We start from the raw sequence: 19942 nt of genomic DNA, 5'->3' as shown, positions 1-19942 counted from the left end.
TTCTCGCCTTTGGCCGAGAACATCTCCTCAGCATCGCCCACCTGCCGCCTCTCCGACACCTCCCTGCTGACCTGCCCGCTCAGCTTGAGCCGCATAGCCTTGAGCGCGAGGAAGCTGTTCCCCTTGGCTCCCAATTTGCCACTTCGCGCCAGTCCTGGAGACGCGGATGCCGAGCCCGAGCGGATTAGCTCCGACGAGACCCAGCCGCCGTCTCTCGTGACGGGTAATTGCTATTGGAGCGGTTCCGACGACGAAGAGAGCCGGTTGAGGTGGAGGTAGACGTCTGTGCCGTAGCTGCTCGGGCGTTAGTCGAGGAGAGACGGGGAGTGTGAGGAGAGTGCAAAGAGACTCACCCTTCCATGCTTATCAACTTCAAATCACCGCCAAAGTACCGCGCATACAGCCGCGATATAGGAAGTCCGTAGCCGAAGCCAGCCATCGGGGCCTTGAAGTCGCTCTTGTTGAAATCGGGGTCGAGGCTCGGTGTCTGGTCTACCGTTGTGTACATGTATGTCCATACCAAGGGGATCGCGGATCGCGGGATACCGCCTCCCTCGTCGGAGATTTTGATGGTAATGTCCTCTTTGCCCTCGGCGACGATGACTTTGGTGACGGGGAAGTCGTCCTTGTCCTGGCCGTGGCGCTCTACAACGGCACGGAGAGAGTTCTTCAACGTCTCGAAGAGCATGTGCGACAAGTGGCCGGGCACGTACATGAAGCTGATGTCGTTGTTGCAGACGAGCTGAACTTTGGGCGCGTCAAACAGGCCGTAGTGGTCTTCGCAGACGAAACGCGCGTTCTCAATGGCTTCCTGGGCGAGTTCGCGGACGTTGGTCTTGGTGCAGATGATGCCGACGTAGTTGGGATCGGAGCGGGAGCGTTGGTCGGTGAGGGCGATGTGCTGGCCGATGAGCATGCGGATGCCAATGCGAGACATGTAGAAGCGGTCGAGGAAGGCCTGGATGTTGTGGTCGATCTGCATCCTCTGTCTCTTGCGCTTCCACTCTAGGATGCCCTGGGCGACGGTGGTCACGACGCTGTCGTGCCGCCTCTTGATCTTCTCGAGGGTGTCTGCAAACTTTGTGTTGTAGGCGCTCAGCTCGGGCGGCCAGTCCAGGCCGTCGTCTGCGGCAGCAAAGTATCTCCGGCTCGAGGTTGCGCCCTTGTGGTCTTTCCCGTGGCCGTGGCCGTTGCCATGGCCGCTCTCGGGCGCCGAGCGGTACTGGCCCTTTTGTATGCTGGGGTTCTGCGTTGCCTTGATCAGGGGCGATGTGCGCTTGGCGGGCTTCAAGAGCCGGTCTTTGACGTCGCTGGGCAGGTTCGGCCGGGGCAGCTGGACGAGTTCCTGTTCACGTCGTGAGTCACGGGCACAGCAGACGGCGGTCGGCGCGCATACCTCGAACGACTGGGCATACCAATCGCGGACCCTGCATATGGACGGCATCTCGTTGAGGCCGTCGGGGAGGTCGTTGAGCTCCTGCACGCGATGTGCCAGTCGGATGGGCAGCTCCTCGGAAAGGAACTGCGAGGCGCGGAAGAGGGTGCCTGTGGACGGCTTCTCGCCAAACTGCACCATCTGGCGGAGGGAAACACCTGGACTGACATCAGACGGTACACGCACACAATGGCTCGCGGGGGCACGCACCGGTCGCGGGAAAGTTGCTGTAGTGCTGCTCTGGCGTTAGCTCGTGGAAGCGCGGGGTGCGAGGGCATTTGCTACCTTGATGGTCTCCATCAGCTTCTCCGAGCGTTTCCACGACATGGCTGCGAGTGTTCAAGGCCTTGCGGGGCCCGTTCGGTGTCTGGTCGCCAAAGCGCTGTCGGCGGTCGACGTTGGTCGTGGATCAACTGTTCCGCCCCGCTATGACCTCAGAAGACAGGCCGAGGTAGCAATGCAGCAATGGCGCACGCGGTGCAATTCGAGACGACGGCTCCTGGTCCCTGCTTCCTGCTTCCTGCTTCCTGGCACAGCAAAGGGCGCGGGCATGCGAGTCTGTGACGGTGCACGAGGCGATTGAGCGTGCGTGGATATGGCGAGGGCGATGGCGATGGCACCAGTGACACGACACTTGCCTTGACTCGGATGGTCGGATGGATTCCGGGACCTGGACTGCACCCCACAGATCAGCCTCACGTGTGACCACCGAGCAGAGCAAACCCACGAGTCGCACACGTTCTGGGTCGACGCGGCTTGCTTCTCCACCACAGCCTTTCATCTCCTCTCCATCTCCTCTCCATCTCCTCTCCATCTCCTCTCCATCTCCTCTCCATCTCCACGCAGTGCAGCTCGCGCCAGCTGCTGGTGTTGTGCTCGCAGCGCTGCACGCTCATGCATGGCAGAGCTTCAGCCACAGCCAAGCTCCACTCCTCCGTACTACCGAGGTCGCCTGAGCTTCACCACACGCCTGGTCCCGGTCTCCGTGATTGGCTGACTCTGTCACTACACGTCTGCTATGATCCGTGGACTCTCCACTGTCAAGGTCCGCATTACTGCATGCAAACATGCAAACATGCAAACATGCAAACATGCAAACATCACCGCAAGACATCACAGGCAGCCTCACCAGTGCCCGTTGGCGCTTCCAGAAACTCACCCAACACACGCCGTTACTGCGCACCAAATGAGCAGACAGCCACGGCCTCTTTGCATCAGAGACGACTAAATACTATGAGTCTGCAGCCAACCCATACTGTAAAGTGTGCAGCATACTATAGTCTGCAGCCAACTCACGAGAACACAAAGCTCAGCGACACTCCGCAGCTAGAAGAAGCAGTCCAAGACACTCCCAAGGATCGTGTTGAAGCATCCAACGTGTTGTGAGTCCTGCTTGATCTCAATGTACTACATACCATGTGTGTGTGTGTGTGTGTGTGTGTGGATAGATGGTGAATCATGCAGTGTGGCAAGAGCTTTCTTCTTGGGTAGGGATAGTCCGGGTGCGTACTTTGCACCGAATCGAGTCGAGTCGAATCGAATCGAATCGAATCGAACCAACCGTCAGAATATCAAGACACGCTGCAAGTATCACACAATTTCAATGACGTGTTTTCTTCGTCGAACAACAATGGAAGCTGTACGGCTCGCTCGGCTAGGAGGATGACAATGGCTCGGTATCCACCAGGAGCCGCACGTCCGGGCAACGTTGGAGTTGGTGGAGTGGGCCCTCCGCATGCACGTCAGAATTTTTACCGAGCGTGTCATTGGTGGACAATCTTGCGCGCAGAGGGAGGCTCTTGAGCGCAGAGCCGCAAGCCGCGACGTTGGCCTCTTGTCTCGAGCAAAATGCATCCATCACGCGTAGCCAGGAGGGGCGGTACGGTGCCAACATGTGTACCACGTCCAAACCCAAGGCTGGGTGGCAATAGCAGTACGATCAAGAATACAACACAAAGGCGCACGACACGAGAATGGGAATGGAAGAGGAGAAGATCTTTATTTCGGTGTGCCGCTGATTCCAAACCGAATATGCAGCACTGGAAATCGAAAGACGCCAGATGATATACCAAACATAATCTACACAGGGAAGCAGCGCACCAAAAGCACGCGTCGTCGCCGCAATCGTACGTCTATCGTGGGTGTTGGTACAATCGGAAGAAGGTCGGTGGTTCAAAAGAGATTATAGAAGTGTCATGACGGGTCGAGAGATGAGGAAAGCGCCGGGGAAGAAGCGCTTATTTGGTCTCCTCCTGGAGGAAGGTGATGAGGTCGTTGCGGTCCTTGGGCTTCTTGAGACCACCGAAGGCCATCTTGGTACCAGGGATGTACTTCTTGGGGTTCTCGAGGTACTCGAAGAGAGTGTTCTCGTCCCATGTGATGCCCTTCTGCTTGTTGGCGTCGGTGTACGAGTAGCCCTCGACCTGGCCGGTCTTGCGGCCGAAGAGACCGTGAAGCATGGGGCCGATCTTGTTGCCCTCACCCTCCTTCAGGGTGTGGCACTGCGCGCAGCGCGTCTTGAAGAGGTTGGCACCCTTCTTAGCATCGCCTGTAGTCGTCTGTTAGCGGTGGTCTTGTCGACATGAAGCCATCGTCATCATCGTCATCCGAGGCCCTCGCCGCTGGTCCTCCCTTGATCGCAAAGCTCGCGCCTTGTAGATCGCACTTCATGAGAAGCTCGAAGCTCGTCCAAGCAGCTGCCAGTGTCAACTGGCGGCTTGCTGCGGACAGTGCTCGTGTTGCGCAAACTCAATGAGCGTCGAGGCCGTGGCGTGAGGAAAACGTTGCGATGACGTCCGAGGCTTGCTAGCGAACGTGGTAACGTACCCTTCTCGTAACCCATTGTGAATGAAGTTGGTGGTGGTAGGGATTGGTGATAGTGATGGAGGTGTGGTAATGGAATCTGGAGCTGTGGATGAGCTTGATGGCGATAGTAGGAGAAAAGGGACGCCTGGCAAATTTGAAGGCGCTTTTGACAATCAAGTTCAAAGCGCGCTAGTAAAGCGCGCTTTCCTCATCACCCGTACGCACGGTCGCAGCTGCCACCGCCACATCCAATCACATCCCGTTCAAAAGTCAGAGAGAGTCACGTGCATTCATCAGGAATCTCGTCTCAGCCCTTGGAAGCGTCTACTACCATCACCACAGCCGGTACTGTCCTGAGCATCTCTTCCAGTGGCCTCTTGCGGACCTGCGCCAACTGCCAACTACCAAAACCCATCGTGTGAACCATTCTCGCCGTCATGAAGTTCCAAATCGATCGGAAAAGGTGCACGAGTAGTTGCCGGGCCTGCTCGGGCGACCTCGGACAGTGTACCGCGGTTACGGCCTTTTCTGCCGAAGAACAACAGTGACCTGTGGCAGTAATCCGTGCGCCTATGTCTCTGGCTAGATATTTGACTGCTGTATTTATGCCAATCGACATGTAGTTCTGCATGCTGTAGCAGCTGCAAGCAAATAGTGCCGTCTGTACATGGTCAGCAAAGGACCCCTGCCATGCACCCATAGTCTGCCTATCCGTGTACGATCAAGCGCTGGAACTTGTTTGCGCGAGCTTGTGCATGACCTCGTCCACTACCCAAATACCCTGCGCCTTCCCTGTCGCCGCCACAGATCCTCAGGGTCGTCGATTCAGAGCTTTTACTTACTCGCGGTTCTCGTCAATCTTTCCTCACGGCTTCGTCCGGGGTGTCCGCCCATACGTCAATGTACCCTATCTGACCTGATTATCATCCTGTACCCCGCTGCGCAGCACGAATGGATCAGATCCCCAGCATATTATATGCCGATGAGGACTACACTACATGGCTGATCCTTGGTGCTAGCAGAGGCATCGGGCTGGAGTTTGTGCGGCAGCTATTGAACAAAAATGAGCGCATCATTGCGACTGTGCGGGAACCGTTTGCTGCACATGCTTCAGCCTTGTGGGGTCAGGCTGGCGGGGATCATGGCCGCTGTCGAATGGAGATCTGTGACATCTTGTCTGAGGAGAGCATCGTTGTATGTTCCGGCCATATTAGCCCTTTCTGTATTTGGAAGATAGGGCGTTCTGTTGTGGTGTTGTAGGCTGACTCGGGCTAGAGATTCGTTTCAACGCTCACCACCATACCAAACCTGAAGATCGACTATGTAGTCTTAAATGCCGGAGTGCTGAGGTATCCGAATGTAAGGTATCCGAGCATATGGGTCTGACTGAGCCGCACTAACCCACCCCTGCAGAGAGCTACTGAGCTGTACGTCTTCCTTTCACCATACCACATATGGTTTAAAGCATGCACCCCCGGGCTTCAGCTGAGTGTTGAGCCACACACTATGCGTCCCGGTAGTGATTTTTCGTGTTCACAATCCCAGCTGAGTGTCACTGTCGAGAAACGGTTGCCAGGTGTATCGGCAACGGCGCTCACCATGACTATCAGGATCTATGGTATCGCCGTTGGCACTCAGCCATCTTCCCTCCAACCACTATACTTGATGAGAACGACAAGCTTGTTTGGATGCTGACCATACGAACAGCTCCTTCGATGAATTTGCATTTCACCTGCACACCAACACAATCGGCCCCATCATAACCGCCCAGAAGCTTCTTCAAACCAACATTCCCATCGGCACTATAGTCTTCATGTCATCCGACTCCGGTTCCATGGCACATTTCCGCGAGATGGAAGACGGCTTCGCGGCCTACGCCGCCTCGAAAGCTGCTCTGAACATGGCGGTGCGTCACATGGCTGCCGAGCTGAGGAGAAAGGACGATGACACCATCCTACTCTGTATGCACCCAGGAGAAGTGGCGACGGATATGGCAAATGTGCAGTTGCCGTGGGAGGTACAGGGGATTATCTCCCCGGAGGAAAGCGTGGGGAAGATGATCCAGGTCATTAAGAGCAAGGGGATCCAGCATAGTGGGACCTTCTGGACATGGGAGAACAAAGTAGGTTGCATTCTCGTGTGCGTGATTACCTACTGACACTGTACAGCCGTATGTGTGGTGACAGACCCATTGCATTGCTACTACTACTACTACTACTACTACTACCACTACTACTACTACCACTACTACTACTATTGTCGCATAATTCCGATAATCACCACTGGGATGATACTGCTACTAGACCGCATAAGCATAATAAAATCCTGGAACCCAAACCTTGATCTGCATGAAGGATCTGACTAGACCACGTCAGTACTCGGAATCCTTATCTGTAGTGGGTGAAGAATCGTTACTCGATCTCGCCAAAAAGTCGCCTCACAAGATCAGTATCCCAGTCGAGACGCTGGTCGCCTTCAGGCAGCTTGTACTCAGTTGCACTGTCGGTACCTACGGCTGTCTTATTTGGTGACACTACACTGACTCCTGGGTATGCCGTTTCCTCGCGTGCGGCCTTTCCCTCCTTATGTTCTGCTTCCTGTATGTGGCAGAATGCCTCGCGCCTTGCATGCTGCTCTTCGTGGATGGCTGCCCGTCTTCTCTCTCGCGACAAACCCAGAGATGCTTGCGAATACTCGTGCGCCACAATCGTCTTCGGGGGCCCGTTTGGCGCATCTTTGCTGAGTGGCCACCATCTACGAGGATCTTGATTCACAGTCTGTGACGTCTCTGAAGCCTTGTTGGTGTCGTTCTGAGCTACTGCGCCGGCGGCGTCCTGCAGACATGACGTTAACGATACTCTCGGCGATGATGCAGAGTCTTGGACTGTCCACTCTTGCGTTGCCTCCACCGAAGATCCTCGCATGTCCTGGCTCGCACTCGCAATGTCGAAACCCGACTGTTGAGCACGTTTATTATGTGGTGGTTTCTTGATGCAGTATCGTGGCTCTCTTCGCATCTTTTCTGAATCGCCAATCGGCAGTGTTACTGTAGGAGTGGATAGCCCCTCCTTGACACAGAAGGAAGGCAGAGAGCGTTGCACCCCGAAAGTATTTGAGTGAGCGTTGCGGCCTTGCGAGATCGAGTTTTCTTCTTCTATTTGCAGGCGTAAACGCTCGGCAGCATTCGCGCGTGCCTGACCTTTGCCTCCCTTTCTCCGTCTCCTGGCTCTTTTCTTTCCTTGTGTCCGGTTCTCGTCATCAACGGTGAAAGCAAATTCAGTCGGAGCAACACACTCCTTGAGCTGTTTCTGCTCCATTCGGCGTCTGACGATACCTGAGGGCTGAGGTTCTGAATTCCCTAGGATACCATTTGAATGTGTACTTTGCATGGCTGTCATGTAGTGGCGCGGTGGAAAACTCCCTTTTTCGTAAAAGGATGAACTGCTTACGGCAGAAGGTATCGTTGATTCAAACTTGATCTTGAGTTGCCTGCTTCCTGCAACCAAGGCCGGCTCTTGCCTCTTTCCTCGAAAAGTTTGTAGCCTAACCGGACATAGCTGGAGTGGGCACATTGGATCGTGGTTGTCGATGCCGTTTGGTAGACTGACAGTCTGTTGAGATGTATCAACGGCATGGAGGTAGCCACACCTTCGACCGCGCTTTGGATTACAGTAGCCCTTGTGGTAAAAGAAGAAGCAAATCAGAGGGGGTACATTCGTGCTACGAGGTCCTTTTGGAGGATGAAAAGGCTGCGGTTCAGACGATGCAAATCCCTTGTTGGCTGTAAGTATTGGAAGTAGCTGTGGCGAGGAGATGTGCACAGGAGCGAGGTGCACTGCTTCTGCCTCGAGATGATGAATGCGGCCAATTTCAAAGCTGGGCGGCTTGATGTCCCAATGCGACTTGACGCGTGGACGCTCGAGGATGGAGATAGCGTTGCCGAAATCGGGTGCGGTGCCTTCTGCAAGCTTGACGCGTTTGTTCTTAATATCAGATGAATGCGTTGAAGGCGCCTGGCGGTGTTTACCCAGAGTACCAGGATGGCTGATCGATAATGAAACTTCTTCTTGCATGTATGAATTAGACGGCAGGCAAGACGGCTGTAACAAGTCGATGTAGCCAGATTTATCGAATTCGTGGCTTCCTGCTTCTTGATGCAATGCCCCCTCGCCTTTCTGGCCCATTTCTTCTCCACAGACATCACGAGCAGAAGTCCATGAGGCAAGATCAAACCGTGCGAAAAGGTTTACATCGTGATCACACGAGATCACGGCTGTGTGCTCATCGATCTCAATCGTGTCCGCATTGGTGTTGCTACTGTTGTCGCCGTAGCTTGAGCTCCTACTTGATGTCGTCGCACGGCTGAATGCTGCGCCGTCCATCTGACCGCCGATTGCGCGGCAGCGTCGTTGATACTCTTGAGGCTTCTTAATAGCTGCTAGGTCTGCACGTAAAGGGCACAATGGGAGCATGCAGGGCTGAAAGTGACGGAAGCCAGGCGGAGGTGGTATAGGCCAAGTAGGATGAGCTTCATGTGGACGATCGCAATCGTCACCCCGTCGACATGAGCCGTGATACCAAAAGAAGCACGTCTCTTTGGGCGGACCAGGTGGAGCTGTAGTTACTGGCTGGGTCTTTGTACGGCTGGGGACAGGAATGTGGTTGACACTTGGGCCGAACCGGGAATCAGCTGTGTTTCGGTCAGAATGGGTGTTGGTCATGTCTCGAAGTGTTGATGGGTCTCGATCGATCTGCAGGCGTTGCGCTGGTACCCAGAACTCAGGACATCCACACACTCCACTGTGAATGTTGAAGTGCGGGCACTGGCCGCTCTCTTTACTGGCCATTTTGTATGTCAGCCGCAGCGTTGTTGGATATGGGTTGCGATATACCGAGCAACAGTGGATGCGTGGTGAAGTCTGTAGTTCTTCAATGTAGTTTTGTAGGTGTTGCAGTAGATGAGTGAAGGTAAGAAAGATGAGGGCGAAGGAGATTAGAATTACTTAGGGGATCTCACGTGGCTTTCAGCAGGCAGAGATGGTGTACACGTGCAGTGTAAGGCGATATGGACGTTCTCAGTGAAAGACCTCGAGAGAAGATGGTACCACACGAACAGTATGAGCAAGCGAGTTTGCGCGTAGAAAACAAGGAGTGAGACACAGAGGAAAGCTAAGAACAAGCGGTGAATACAACCTAAAGATATACATGAAAAGAGTTCACAAGCCATGATTTAAAGAGACAAAGCGATCGAACGCGACTGTATTACCACATGGTTCCGACAATTCGGGATGCCACCTTTACTGTGGCATATGTGCCAACACTCAAAGCCACCAGAGAGATACCAGCAAAGATAGCGAAGGTTCTCAGGTTCCTGGACTCGATGCCGGACCTCTTCAGCTTACGCTCCTCGTGTTTGCCCAATTCCGTCAGAGTATCGTACTCTGGTACATACTTGAAGTCGAATGAAGTCTCCTCGTTAGCAAGACCCCACTTCGCCTTAACTATCACATCCCAGAACACTATCTTTGCTCGTCTGACATGGTCGCGATCCCAGGCAGGGATCAGGCGGTTCATGTAGCAATATATGGCGAAGAAGAGGCACTGGCCAGCCATCAGCGCCCAGTAGTATAGAGACACCTGTCTGAGACCAAGAGCATCGGACAAGGCATTTCCGTTCAACCAGCGTGCACTAGCGGTAAGCATATCGGCGGACACAAAAGTAGGAGGTGTCTCCTTGAGAGAAAGGATGATGTTGTTAGCCATTGTTTTTGACATCTCTGAAGGATGAACCTCGTTGTAGAAGAGTGACTCCATGATGGCTTTTGCCTTCGGTGTAGAGGTGAAAAAGGTGTCCGGTGTGCCAAGGATGTACGCAATGTATCGCCACAGAGCAAGATAATCCTCGATTTCCTGATTGCTGAGAAAGATGCCCTGGCGAGGGAAGCTGAGCCATATTAACGACGAAGAGAACGTGCCGATGGTCGCAATCTGGTCCAGATCATTGACCGGTATCCCCCACTCTTTTACATTGTAGTAAGTAGGTTTTGTTTCTGCGAGCCTCAAGATGCGTTGGCGCACCGCCGCGTGCAGTAAACGCACCCTTACAGACGAAGCGTGTCCTTCACCGCCAGGTTTGATGCCTTCCAGGGACCTTGTACACTGGAGGATGTGCTGTGTGGTTTCGAAAAGTCGCCTTCTTGCCACCTTCGTATTGAATCCTCCAGTGCGAGCCAGAGTCTCAACGACTCGCGCAGCACCCATCCCCCCAAGTAAAGATTGGAACGTGAGTCCAGTCAGTGCAGGACCCCCATAGCGGTAGAACACGTCCTGGCCTCTTTCGATTTGATCCCAGTCTACCCAATCTGGTACAGTGTTGATTTGTTGCCACAGCTCATCGAGCTTTGCGTCCGTTTCGTGGTGTTCTTTTAGCAGAGCATACAAATCCCGCTTTGGCACCGGGTAGACATCCTTCTTTTCCTCGTCGGTGCCCTTGGTGCGCACGGGTTCCGGCTGCTGATTGCTGTTTCTTGGCAAGACCCCCTTCTGAGGTGGCGAGATGGTATTGAGTCGGTCCAGACATTCTTCGGCCAGTACATCGTATGAGTGTTTCAGTGACTCTGACTGCTCAGGCGTAAGATGATCATCCGTCCACTCGAACTCATAGGCCCAGGCACTTAATGTTGTGAGTAAAAGGATCTTCACAGTCTTCCTAATCAGGACGTACCTTCGAGTGTTCTCAGTGCGCCTACGGAATGGGTTTGGCCAAGCCATGGCTGCAATTTGGATTATGGATAAAATGCAACAAAGCGAACAGAGTTATAGGTGTAATAACGTTGTAAAGGAATTGACTGATTGCAGTTTTGTAGGCTTGCATACTCTGGTACCGTCATGTACAACCAAGGCGGTTAGCGCGCTGAGAGGAGTCCCATTTTGCCGCCTTTGACACAAGATCTGAGCACATGGTGCTTTCTTCCGACCGATCGGGACTGGGAGGTGCTTCTGCGGTGGCATGAAACTTGTCAGTCTTGTTGCTAAGTGTGTTGCGTCACCATTCAGCGTGTTCACGGCGCGTCTGCGGCGGAGAGAATTAATCTACCGATTGGTCAGTTGTTCCCAGATGTTCGAGTCCGTGCGCGAGATACTAAACTTTGATGTGGACGTTCCTTGCCAAACAAATAACAGCATTCGCCATGAACTGTCATTTGTGCGCACAAAAGACACTCCGACTCTTCGTTCGCTCTGTCACATATGTAAAGCCGTCATTTGGCACACGACAAGTGCACAACAAGTACAGCCGGCCATCAGATCCCTTCCCTGACGCTCGTCCATCGCACAGGACACGCGACGCTCCCTCAAGGTCGCCAAAAGCAGTCGCAACCACAACCTTCGATGAGAGCACAGCAGAATGGACGGAGGGGCGCTCGAATCGTCCAGCGTGGCAAGCCGAGAAGGAGGCCATGAAGAGGAAGCTCAACGGAGAAGCCTGGAATCCGCGCAAGAAACTGTCGCCTGACACCATGGAAGGCATACGGCATCTGCATCAGACCCAACCTGCCAAGTTCACAACACCGGTACTCGCCGAACATTTCAAGGTTTCATCCGAAGCCATACGGCGCATTCTGAAGAGCAAGTGGCGGCCGAGCGACGAGGAACACGATGAGCGAATGCAGCGCTGGGATAAGCGAGGCGAGAGGATCTGGTCGAACCTGGTGGAGATGGGCATCAAGCCGCCGAAGAAGTGGAGGGACATGGGTGTTGGTCGTGCGGACAATGGTAATAGACGGCCTATTTGGAAGTCAAGGAAGAGGAACCAGATCGAAATCAAGGACAGCGCTCCTGAAACATTTCTTCCCGAGGAAGATATTATACCGACCGTCGACGCGTCGGGGAACCGAAAGACGAAGACAAACATACCACTGTCAGACAGGCTATAAGATCTTGTCGGAGCAGCCATCACACATAGGCGGCTGTACACTTCACATACAGGCTAGGGCCCGGTACTCTACGAGCAATCTCTGGGTGCATGTGCGGTACCATTGGGTGTGGACAACACTCGACATGCGTTCTTGAAGGAGGATGCGACGGTACACAATAGAGAACAGCAGCGAATTAAAGACGCTGGGTATGCACCATACGAAACGGCGACGACATTGTGCGCGCAGACCCAAGTCTATGAGTCGATCTGAAAGGACGCTCAAGACTGATCCGTGCGGTGTAAGCTGCTGAAATACCAGTATCCCTCAGCGCGTACGTTGCAGACACAGTCCTTGGATGCAAGGGTCTTTGTCGCGTTTAGAGCGCAAGCCAAAGAGGGTTTGTGGCGGAGGATCAAGGGGTTTGGCAATTGTCAGACCATAAAAACAACACGTCGAACGCTGCGGCTGTAGCAACGACGTGATTCGCACTATGCAACTCATCCTGGGTGGAACGACCACCCGAATGACATTGGAGCTAGGAGACTTCCATAGCACGAACAAGACAACGGAGACTGGGCTGCAACTCTACAGGTCCAGTTTACGAACAGCAAGCCGTTTGTTCAGTCGCGTGCTGGACAGGTGACGTTTCTCCGAAAGATGACCCTAGGACCCTTGCACGACGCAGCTAATGAAACGCATGCTTGGTAATTGGTGTGCCATGTGCCGGCCCCGCCCGCCTTTGCCCGAGCTATGTCATGAACTTTGGATGACAAACATCGATTCTTGTCCATCGCACCAACGGCGCCAGCACCACCACACACACCTATTCAGACCATAGCCAGTCGCAGCAGTCTCTCAGGCCTTCCTCTGCGACCATGTCTCTTCCCTGCACGACTCGCGCACTCACGCGCTCCTCGGCATTCGCCCCATCACGACTCGCCGCATCATCCTTCGCTCCCCGCCCATGTCCACAATGCTCACGGGCCCTCTCATCATCAACATGGCACCGTCAATCGTCCAGGCGACAGATGCAGACTGCAACTGCCTACCAGCCCTCGACACTGCAGCCTCCTCCGCCGCCACCACGAACCTTTGGCGTTCCGGACACATCGATAGCGGGCGGCGCATCCGAGGTCAAATCTTGGACAGCGTCGCGGCTGGCCCCAGAACAACAGAGCCAGACACAGACGCAAGAGCGACCAAATGCCAGCATACCGGAAGGCGAAGCACAAAAGACACAGGCCGCGCCGATCAAGCCAGCTCGGCCACGGCGATACAACTTTGGGCCGAGAAAGGCGACGATCAAGATCTCACAATCTGCCGTCCAACACCTAAGAGATCTACTCAATCAGCCAGAACCGAAGCTCATTCGGATCGGAACAAGGGCAAAGGGCTGCTCTGGGCTGGCTTATCATTTGGAGTACGTGGACAAGCCATCGAAGCTGGACGAGCAAGTGGAGCAGGATGGCGTAAGGGTTCTGATCGACAACAAGGCGCTCTTGAACATCATTGGAAGCGAGATGGACTGGCTGGATGACAAGCTGAACCAGCGTTTCATTTTCAAGAACCCAAACATAAGTGAGTACCCCCGAGAGATTGTGCCCTGAACCAAGCTAACACATAATAGCGGAGCAATGTGGCTGCGGAGAGTCGTTCAGTGTGTCGTGATACCCTTTTCATTCATTCATGTACAACACCCAGCATTATCTGGCATGATACAGCACGGCATTACATACGGCGTTGACGTGGTAGCTTTAGACTTGTCTTCCTGAGATGCACTAGATAGTATATACTTCAACACGATGCTACAGCTTTCCAGGCTCATAGTCTAGCACCTTCACATTCTGCAGCAGCTCTCCAGCAAACTTGATAAAGTCTTGATGCGCGGGGTCCTTGCTCACGTAGTAGTCTCGATCTTGTTCGCTCTCAAACTCTACTACGAAGCCATGTGTGAAGGGGCTCTGAGCACCCGTTAATCCAAAGAACCTTCGAATCGCAGAGACGCACTCACTGCATGGCCTTCGTTGCTGTTGTTCCTCCCACCTGAGAAGGACTTGATGTACGGCTTCTGAGAACTTGCACTCAAGCACTTATCTTGCAATGCGAGCATACGACTGCATGCCTAAATATTTGCACTTAGTACTGGAGTGAACGTCATCTGACGGTGGTACCCACTTCCTCTACTTGAGCGTGACTTGCAGTTGACTTCCACTCGAAGAAGACAATATGTATGATGGTCATAGCGAGCTTTGGGAGAGGGTGTTTCAAAGAACGTCGAACTTTCAAAAGCAAAGAGGCTTGGGGTACGACGGACCAAAGTTGGGGTACATGAGGCTCATGGAGCTATGACCTCAGCGTTGGTCGTGCCGAGCTTCGCTCTCGTGGCAGCTCCGCAGCTGATCAACAACCTCTCTCCACCATGATCTCCAAGCAGCCTTAGTGCGCACTGTCCTCAACACCAATCATGCGTGGTCACAGACTCGACATACTTCATCAGCAGCTCAGCCATCCAGCTGCGTCTCCTTTCCGCATAGCACACCACCAACCCCTACGAGCTCCGACATGACGACCATACCGCTGCTCCCTGAGCAGATTGTGTATCTGATCATACGATTCTCCGCCTCGATACCAGATCTGTCCCTATCGATACCTCTGCCGAGGTTTACACCGACGCTCTCCCTGAAGCAGCTTATTCGATCACACCTGCCGCCTGATCAGGCTTCAGCACGTCTACGCCTTATTTACGCTGGCAAGGTGCTCACAGACACTGCGCCATTATCGACGTCCCTAAGACTACCTCCACCTCCGCCGCCGCCGCCGCGCGACGACACATACGATCAACATGAGCCAGGCAGCAAGAGCAAAGGGAAGCAGCCAGCACGGAACACGCCAGCAGCAGAATATGGCGCGACAGCACCCTCTGAAGCGAAGAAGTTCTACATCCACTGCTCGTTAGGTGACGCGCTCACCCCAGCCGAGTTGGATAGCGAGGCTACTCTGGCGCAGAACACCGAGACGTCGCTCAAGACACAGTACGAGGCAGCGCAAGGCTCAGCCAGCCATCGCCGCTCTAGTAGCGGTGCACACAGTAGCAACAACAATGCCGCCCAACGGCGAGGTTCCTCGACAACAACCCCAGCGCCACAAGGCTTCGACCGCCTCCTCGCCTCAGGCTTCACAGCACAAGAAGTAGCAAGCCTGCGTTCACACTTCCAGACCAACCTCTCCTTTACCCATACCCCCGACACCATGCCTTCACCCGCCGAGATGCGCGTCCTCGAAGACCGATGGCTGGACAGCACAGCCACAGATCCATTGCCAGCCTTGGCTGGCGAAGCGGACGCGGGGTGGGGCGCAGGGTTTGCTGTGGAGGAGGGTGGTCTGGACGACATGTTGTGGGGTTACATGACGGGGTTCTTTTGGCCGCTGGGCGCGCTGATATGGGGATTTAGAGAAGACGGAGTCTGGTCGCGGAGGAGGCAGTTGGCTGTGGTCATGGGGGTGCTGATCAACGCGATCTTTGGGTTTATGAGGTGGAGTGCCTGAAAGCCCGTAAACACAGGAGAGTAAGGCTTATGGTATGCAATGGGCACAGAAGATGCAGTTGGTGCATGCGCGCAGTAGCGCACCATCTCCAATATCGCGAAAGCCGCGACACAGAAGATGCAGTTGGTGCATTGTGTACAGTGTAGGCGGAGATACTACAGAGGTCCAGAGTTGTGGAAGGACGAGCGCATAGCAGATATACAGGCGGGAAGACAAAGAAAACCAAGCTACTCCAGCAATCCGGGGATGGCCTGTTACCGGAAAGAAACCCACGATACAACGGCGAGAGCGTGGACCGACTCAATTTTCCTCAACTAAGGCGCGATCTCACGATCGCATCCAATCTCGCGATCCTCCCTCAACACCCTCACGCAATCCACACCGTGTGTGCGACGGTGAGACAGCAAATTTTCCCCACTTTACCTCCAAAGGCACCCTCTATGCCTCCAAAGGCAGCATCCCATAATTATAACGCTCAATTTTACGTACAAGCACCCACACACAATGCAACAACAAGCTTCTCGTGCAAGGCGTGGCTTCTAGACCAGTTGACCGACACGATGCTTGCGGCGCGGATGTGGGCCGACGAGAAGCGACGGGAAACTTGTAACCGCCAGGGGGGCGCACGAGCGTGGTTGGATGGAGTGTGCAAAGGCAGAGATTTCTAACGCGATGCCGTTAAGTGAAGTCGTTAAACCTCTAAAGGCATTGACACGAAGACTCTGACTGGCCTTTACGTACTCAAAGCCAACTTCGAGCTATTTTCAATGTGCGGCGGCAGATCGCCGACGGAGAAGCGCTTGCGGGAAAGGTGCACGGACGCGATGCGTTCAGGTTTGCGTACGTTTTGCGTGTTTTGCAAGCGCAATGTTACAGGGCGCCGACATACGCCCTGCGCGAAAGCCATGGGTTGCATGTCACCTCATGAGACTCTCCGGTAGCCGCACGGACGCCTCTGCGCCTTGTCGCTGAGAAATCCACTGTTTGGCAAAGCATGTGAGCCGTCTCATTGGCTGAGAGGTGACCAAGATGTCATAAGACAATGTTTTCCATGGATGGCAACATGCGCAAGGCGTGCTGAGTAAAATTCTGTTGCAAAATGAGGTGAACGGCGTGTGACTGACGATACTTGGCAGGTGTCACGGTTTTCCAGGAGCCGTGGTGAGGACTTTGTATATAAGAGTGTGGGTCGCGGGTCTGAGGGAGTATCACACAACTCAAGCATCACTTCAAAGCATCAGACTTCGATCTACTACCTCGAATCAAATCGACTACTACCATCAAACATCCTCGACTACCAAATCAAGTCAACACCCCAAATCAAAACAATGTCTTCCACCGCAAGCACCCAGAAGAGGCAGAGCATCCTCTCCTCCTTTGTTGCTCACGCCAAGGCACACCACGAGGGCGTGAACCAGGCATACTCCGCCTACTACGGCTCGACCTTCACACCCACAGCCTCCACCCCCGCCTCGCTCGAGACATCGCGCAACAACTCAGTCGTCGCCGGCATGGTCGGAGCCCCCAAGCCCAAGACCAACGCCAACAAGCTGTGGACCGCCATCAAGAACCACCACGATGAGATGAACGCCGCCTACACCGCCTACTACTCCCCCGGTGCCTCGCGCTGCAACTCTCCCCGCGGCTCCACATCCTCCACTCCCCGCCACTCCATCGAGGAGCCCAGGAACGAGCAGGCCGCGCCCAAGCAGCCCACCAACCTCTCCAAGCACTGGAAGCAGCTCAAGACCAAGGTGGTCGAGCACCACCGAGGCGTCAACGCTGCCTACAGGGCTGCATACGGTGTCGGCTACTAAGCAGAGCGATCAAGGAGGAAACCCCAAAAGTGATTTTACATTTGCGAGCGCTGGATTTGGACTACGGTTCCGCGATATACCATTTGACTTTGTCTGGTCTGGGAACTTGGAGGCGTTGATGGAAAAAAGAGCATGGAGCTTGGTGACGACCAGGAAGGATGGGAAAAAGGAATACCCCCCGCTACTTAATAACATAATTCGAGATTCTACTATCAAGCATACTTTGCAACGCACATCTACGAGTGCCTTACTTTGACGTCATCTTGACTCTTACCTTGCGATATCACGCCTCACACTTTCATTGCTGGAGCTCTTGCTCGACATACCCCTGCACTACAAATCAGCCTAGGACACAGAGTTCTACATCTAAAGGGGAGGAAGGAGAGGGGGTCAGCTTGCCTAGTGGGTCTATGGCCCGAGTCCGCGGACCGTGGCTTATCACTTGACTCAGAGCTCAATGGTCTCCTGCTTGCCCAGCTCACTCAGGGGGCCCTTCTTGACCATCAAGGTCATGACCTCGTACAGAGTGTCGGCAGCAGCCATGGTGGTCAGCTCAGCGTTGGTGTCGTAAGCTGGGGCGACTTCGACAATGTCGGCAGCGATGAGGTTGATGCCCTCGAGGCCGCGGATGATGGTGCGGAGCTCGCGGGTCGTCCAACCGCCCGTCTCAGGAGTACCTGTGGCAGGGGCGACTGTCATCAAACGTTAGTGTCTGTGAAGCAGAGGGTCGACGGCAGAAGGAACTTACAGGCAGGATCGAGAGTGTCAATATCGATGCTGAGGTAGACGGGCTTCTCAGTACCGACTCTCTCCCTGATCTTCTTGATGATACCGTCGGTGCCAATCCTGTCAACCTCGCGAGCTTCAACAATCTGGAAACCGCAGTAGCCGTCGTTCTCGTAGTCAGAGGGTCCAGACAGCGTCGTGCGGATGCCGGCATGGATGTTGGTGTCGTTGGCCAGGAGGCCCTCCTGCGCAGCGTGGTAGAAGTAAGTGCCGTGGTTGATCGCTGCTTGCTCACTGGGTGCGCCACCAAAAACCTTGGGTTTCCATGTGTCGAGATGGCTGTCAAAGTGGATGACGCTGACGGGGCCATAGTTGCGGTTGATGGAGCGCAGAAGTGGCAGGGTGATGGTGTGGTCGCCTCCAAGAGTGATCAAGCGAGGCAGTGTTGTTCCTTTTTTGGAGGGTCCAGGCTTGTCGGCATGAGTGTGTGGTGCTCGGCTCAGAAGAAGGTTGTGGCCTTCCTCAATTTGCTGAAGCGCATAACCGTTGTCGTACCTATCGCTTGTGTCAATACTCATCGTTTTAAACTGAGGAATGGTGAGACCCTTACGAAGTGACCGGGATGTCGCCGCAGTCAATAACCTTCGCCCATGAGTTGAAAGGGTTCGCCTTCAAGGGAACATTGTATCCGCCACTAAATCCAATCCTGCGTGAGCCTTTGTGCCCAAGCGGACCAAAAGTAAGCGTGTGATGCTTCAAGGAGACATACTAGAGATTGAGACGGCGAGAACCTTGTCTGATCCCGCTGGGTCCAAAACGGGCTCCTGGGCGGTATGATGTGCCAGTGTCAAAGGGTGCGCCTTAGGGTTGTCAGTGGCCAAGTGGCTTACGGGCACGGAAATGGCGTTTACCGATGAAGGCAATGTCAAAGTCAACCTTGCTGGAAAGACACGGGTGGTATGGGAGACGACCAAAGGTGGAAATTCCACTGAAGATAGAATCGGCCTTCGTGGATGTCAATTCTTGTCGAAGCACCTTCCTGATAACGCAGGACAACGAACCTGTTTGCCGCCATCACCAGGAAGTGTGTTGTACCACAATCCCTCATGTGGGCCAGACAATGGCTCCTGGTCGTGGTCGTGGTCGCCATGTGCGGCTACAGCAGCTGCGAAGCTGAGCAAAGCTGAAGAAAGTTTCATAGTTGCGAAAAGTTGATGTGAGGCAAATTTTGAGGACGCAGATAGTAGGATCGCAAGTGAGTCGAGCGGGACGTCGCAGTATATAGCTGGGAGTCGTTCAGACCATCCGTATCACCGGCTGTTGACCAGGTCCTGTTAGGTAAACAGCTCGAAGCTACCCTGGCGACGTAACTATGCAGATTCTGTACCGTTATACCTGCATTTGGCTAAAAGCTTCCGACGAGCATGTAGTATCGACATCATAGGCCGGCGGACAATTGGAGTTGTTTTTTGCGATCTTCGAGAGGACGTGCTGCCTGCGATAGGGGTTGAGTCATTCGAAAATTCCATCAATGTGAATCTGGAGAGACTCGAATAAACAAGTACCTCCTGAGACCATCTAGGTACTGATTTTTACCTTCACCTTGCACCCAATTCCCAGCAAGATCGAACAGCAAAGAGGTGGCTTCGACCCCGCCCATGTGCAATGACGCTGGGGACTGCACAAGACACCAATGA

General features: G+C 54.1%; 11 protein-coding genes across 11 annotated transcripts, besides 6 other annotated features; 5 read left to right on the top strand and 6 right to left on the bottom strand.

Moving 5' to 3' along the window:
• Positions 1 to 230: 230 nt before the first annotated feature.
• EKO05_0006385 ([Pyruvate dehydrogenase (acetyl-transferring)] kinase) lies at positions 231 to 1762 on the bottom strand (the record flags this gene model as incomplete). The annotated part of the gene is made up of 5 exons (XM_059636785.1): positions 231 to 294; positions 354 to 1345; positions 1397 to 1593; positions 1646 to 1670; positions 1721 to 1762. 5 exons carry the CDS (start codon positions 1760 to 1762, stop codon positions 231 to 233), a joined length of 1320 nt encoding a protein of 439 aa, XP_059492768.1.
• A 244-nt stretch (positions 1763 to 2006) lies between these two features.
• Positions 2007 to 2053: a tandem repeat.
• A 440-nt stretch (positions 2054 to 2493) lies between these two features.
• Positions 2494 to 2536: a tandem repeat.
• Positions 2537 to 2852: 316 nt separating this feature from the next.
• Positions 2853 to 2878: a tandem repeat.
• Positions 2879 to 2952: 74 nt separating this feature from the next.
• Positions 2953 to 2991: a tandem repeat.
• A 681-nt stretch (positions 2992 to 3672) lies between these two features.
• EKO05_0006384 (iso-1-cytochrome c) lies at positions 3673 to 4277 on the bottom strand (the record flags this gene model as incomplete). The annotated part of the gene is made up of 2 exons (XM_038940524.1): positions 3673 to 3983; positions 4262 to 4277. 2 exons carry the CDS (start codon positions 4275 to 4277, stop codon positions 3673 to 3675), a joined length of 327 nt encoding a protein of 108 aa, XP_038797885.1.
• Positions 4278 to 5191: 914 nt separating this feature from the next.
• Positions 5192 to 6423, top strand: EKO05_0006383 (uncharacterized protein; the record flags this gene model as incomplete). Its single annotated transcript, XM_038940449.1, has 5 exons — positions 5192 to 5434; positions 5516 to 5599; positions 5654 to 5667; positions 5948 to 6362; positions 6409 to 6423. 5 exons carry the CDS (start codon positions 5192 to 5194, stop codon positions 6421 to 6423), a joined length of 771 nt encoding a protein of 256 aa, XP_038797884.1.
• A 16-nt stretch (positions 6424 to 6439) lies between these two features.
• Positions 6440 to 6496: a tandem repeat.
• Positions 6497 to 6651: 155 nt separating this feature from the next.
• Positions 6652 to 9087, bottom strand: EKO05_0006382 (uncharacterized protein; the record flags this gene model as incomplete). Its single annotated transcript, XM_038946097.1, has 1 exon — positions 6652 to 9087. One exon carries the CDS (start codon positions 9085 to 9087, stop codon positions 6652 to 6654), a length of 2436 nt encoding a protein of 811 aa, XP_038797883.1.
• A 415-nt stretch (positions 9088 to 9502) lies between these two features.
• EKO05_0006381 (uncharacterized protein) lies at positions 9503 to 11011 on the bottom strand (the record flags this gene model as incomplete). The annotated part of the gene is made up of 2 exons (XM_038940324.1): positions 9503 to 10913; positions 10965 to 11011. 2 exons carry the CDS (start codon positions 11009 to 11011, stop codon positions 9503 to 9505), a joined length of 1458 nt encoding a protein of 485 aa, XP_038797882.1.
• A 419-nt stretch (positions 11012 to 11430) lies between these two features.
• On the top strand, positions 11431 to 12174 carry EKO05_0006380 (Required for respiratory growth protein 9 mitochondrial; the record flags this gene model as incomplete). Its single annotated transcript, XM_038946096.1, has 1 exon — positions 11431 to 12174. The coding sequence occupies one exon, from the start codon at positions 11431 to 11433 to the stop codon at positions 12172 to 12174; it is 744 nt and encodes a 247-aa protein (XP_038797881.1).
• A 1010-nt stretch (positions 12175 to 13184) lies between these two features.
• Positions 13185 to 13824, top strand: EKO05_0006379 (Iron-sulfur assembly protein 1; the record flags this gene model as incomplete). The annotated part of the gene is made up of 2 exons (XM_038940335.2): positions 13185 to 13734; positions 13784 to 13824. 2 exons carry the CDS (start codon positions 13185 to 13187, stop codon positions 13822 to 13824), a joined length of 591 nt encoding a protein of 196 aa, XP_038797880.2.
• A 137-nt stretch (positions 13825 to 13961) lies between these two features.
• On the bottom strand, positions 13962 to 14397 carry EKO05_0006378 (uncharacterized protein; the record flags this gene model as incomplete). The annotated part of the gene is made up of 3 exons (XM_038940337.1): positions 13962 to 14117; positions 14168 to 14278; positions 14332 to 14397. The coding sequence occupies 3 exons, from the start codon at positions 14395 to 14397 to the stop codon at positions 13962 to 13964; spliced, it is 333 nt and encodes a 110-aa protein (XP_038797879.1).
• Positions 14398 to 14718: 321 nt separating this feature from the next.
• Positions 14719 to 15702, top strand: EKO05_0006377 (uncharacterized protein; the record flags this gene model as incomplete). The annotated part of the gene is made up of 1 exon (XM_038946095.1): positions 14719 to 15702. The coding sequence occupies one exon, from the start codon at positions 14719 to 14721 to the stop codon at positions 15700 to 15702; it is 984 nt and encodes a 327-aa protein (XP_038797878.1).
• Positions 14953 to 14977: a tandem repeat.
• Positions 15703 to 17030: 1328 nt separating the features above from the next.
• EKO05_0006376 (uncharacterized protein) lies at positions 17031 to 17519 on the top strand (the record flags this gene model as incomplete). The annotated part of the gene is made up of 1 exon (XM_038946094.1): positions 17031 to 17519. The coding sequence occupies one exon, from the start codon at positions 17031 to 17033 to the stop codon at positions 17517 to 17519; it is 489 nt and encodes a 162-aa protein (XP_038797877.1).
• A 447-nt stretch (positions 17520 to 17966) lies between these two features.
• Positions 17967 to 19444, bottom strand: EKO05_0006375 (Agmatinase; the record flags this gene model as incomplete). Its single annotated transcript, XM_038940637.1, has 6 exons — positions 17967 to 18211; positions 18268 to 18800; positions 18856 to 18939; positions 19015 to 19105; positions 19157 to 19250; positions 19307 to 19444. 6 exons carry the CDS (start codon positions 19442 to 19444, stop codon positions 17967 to 17969), a joined length of 1185 nt encoding a protein of 394 aa, XP_038797876.1.
• Between the last annotated feature and the right edge of the window lie 498 nt (positions 19445 to 19942).

This window comes from Ascochyta rabiei, chromosome 10 (assembly GCF_004011695.2).
Source record: "Ascochyta rabiei chromosome 10, complete sequence".
NCBI classification, from domain to species: domain Eukaryota; kingdom Fungi; phylum Ascomycota; class Dothideomycetes; order Pleosporales; family Didymellaceae; genus Ascochyta; species Ascochyta rabiei.
Note: the sequence above shows the minus strand (reverse complement) of the source record. Positions and strands in the feature narration are given on the sequence as shown.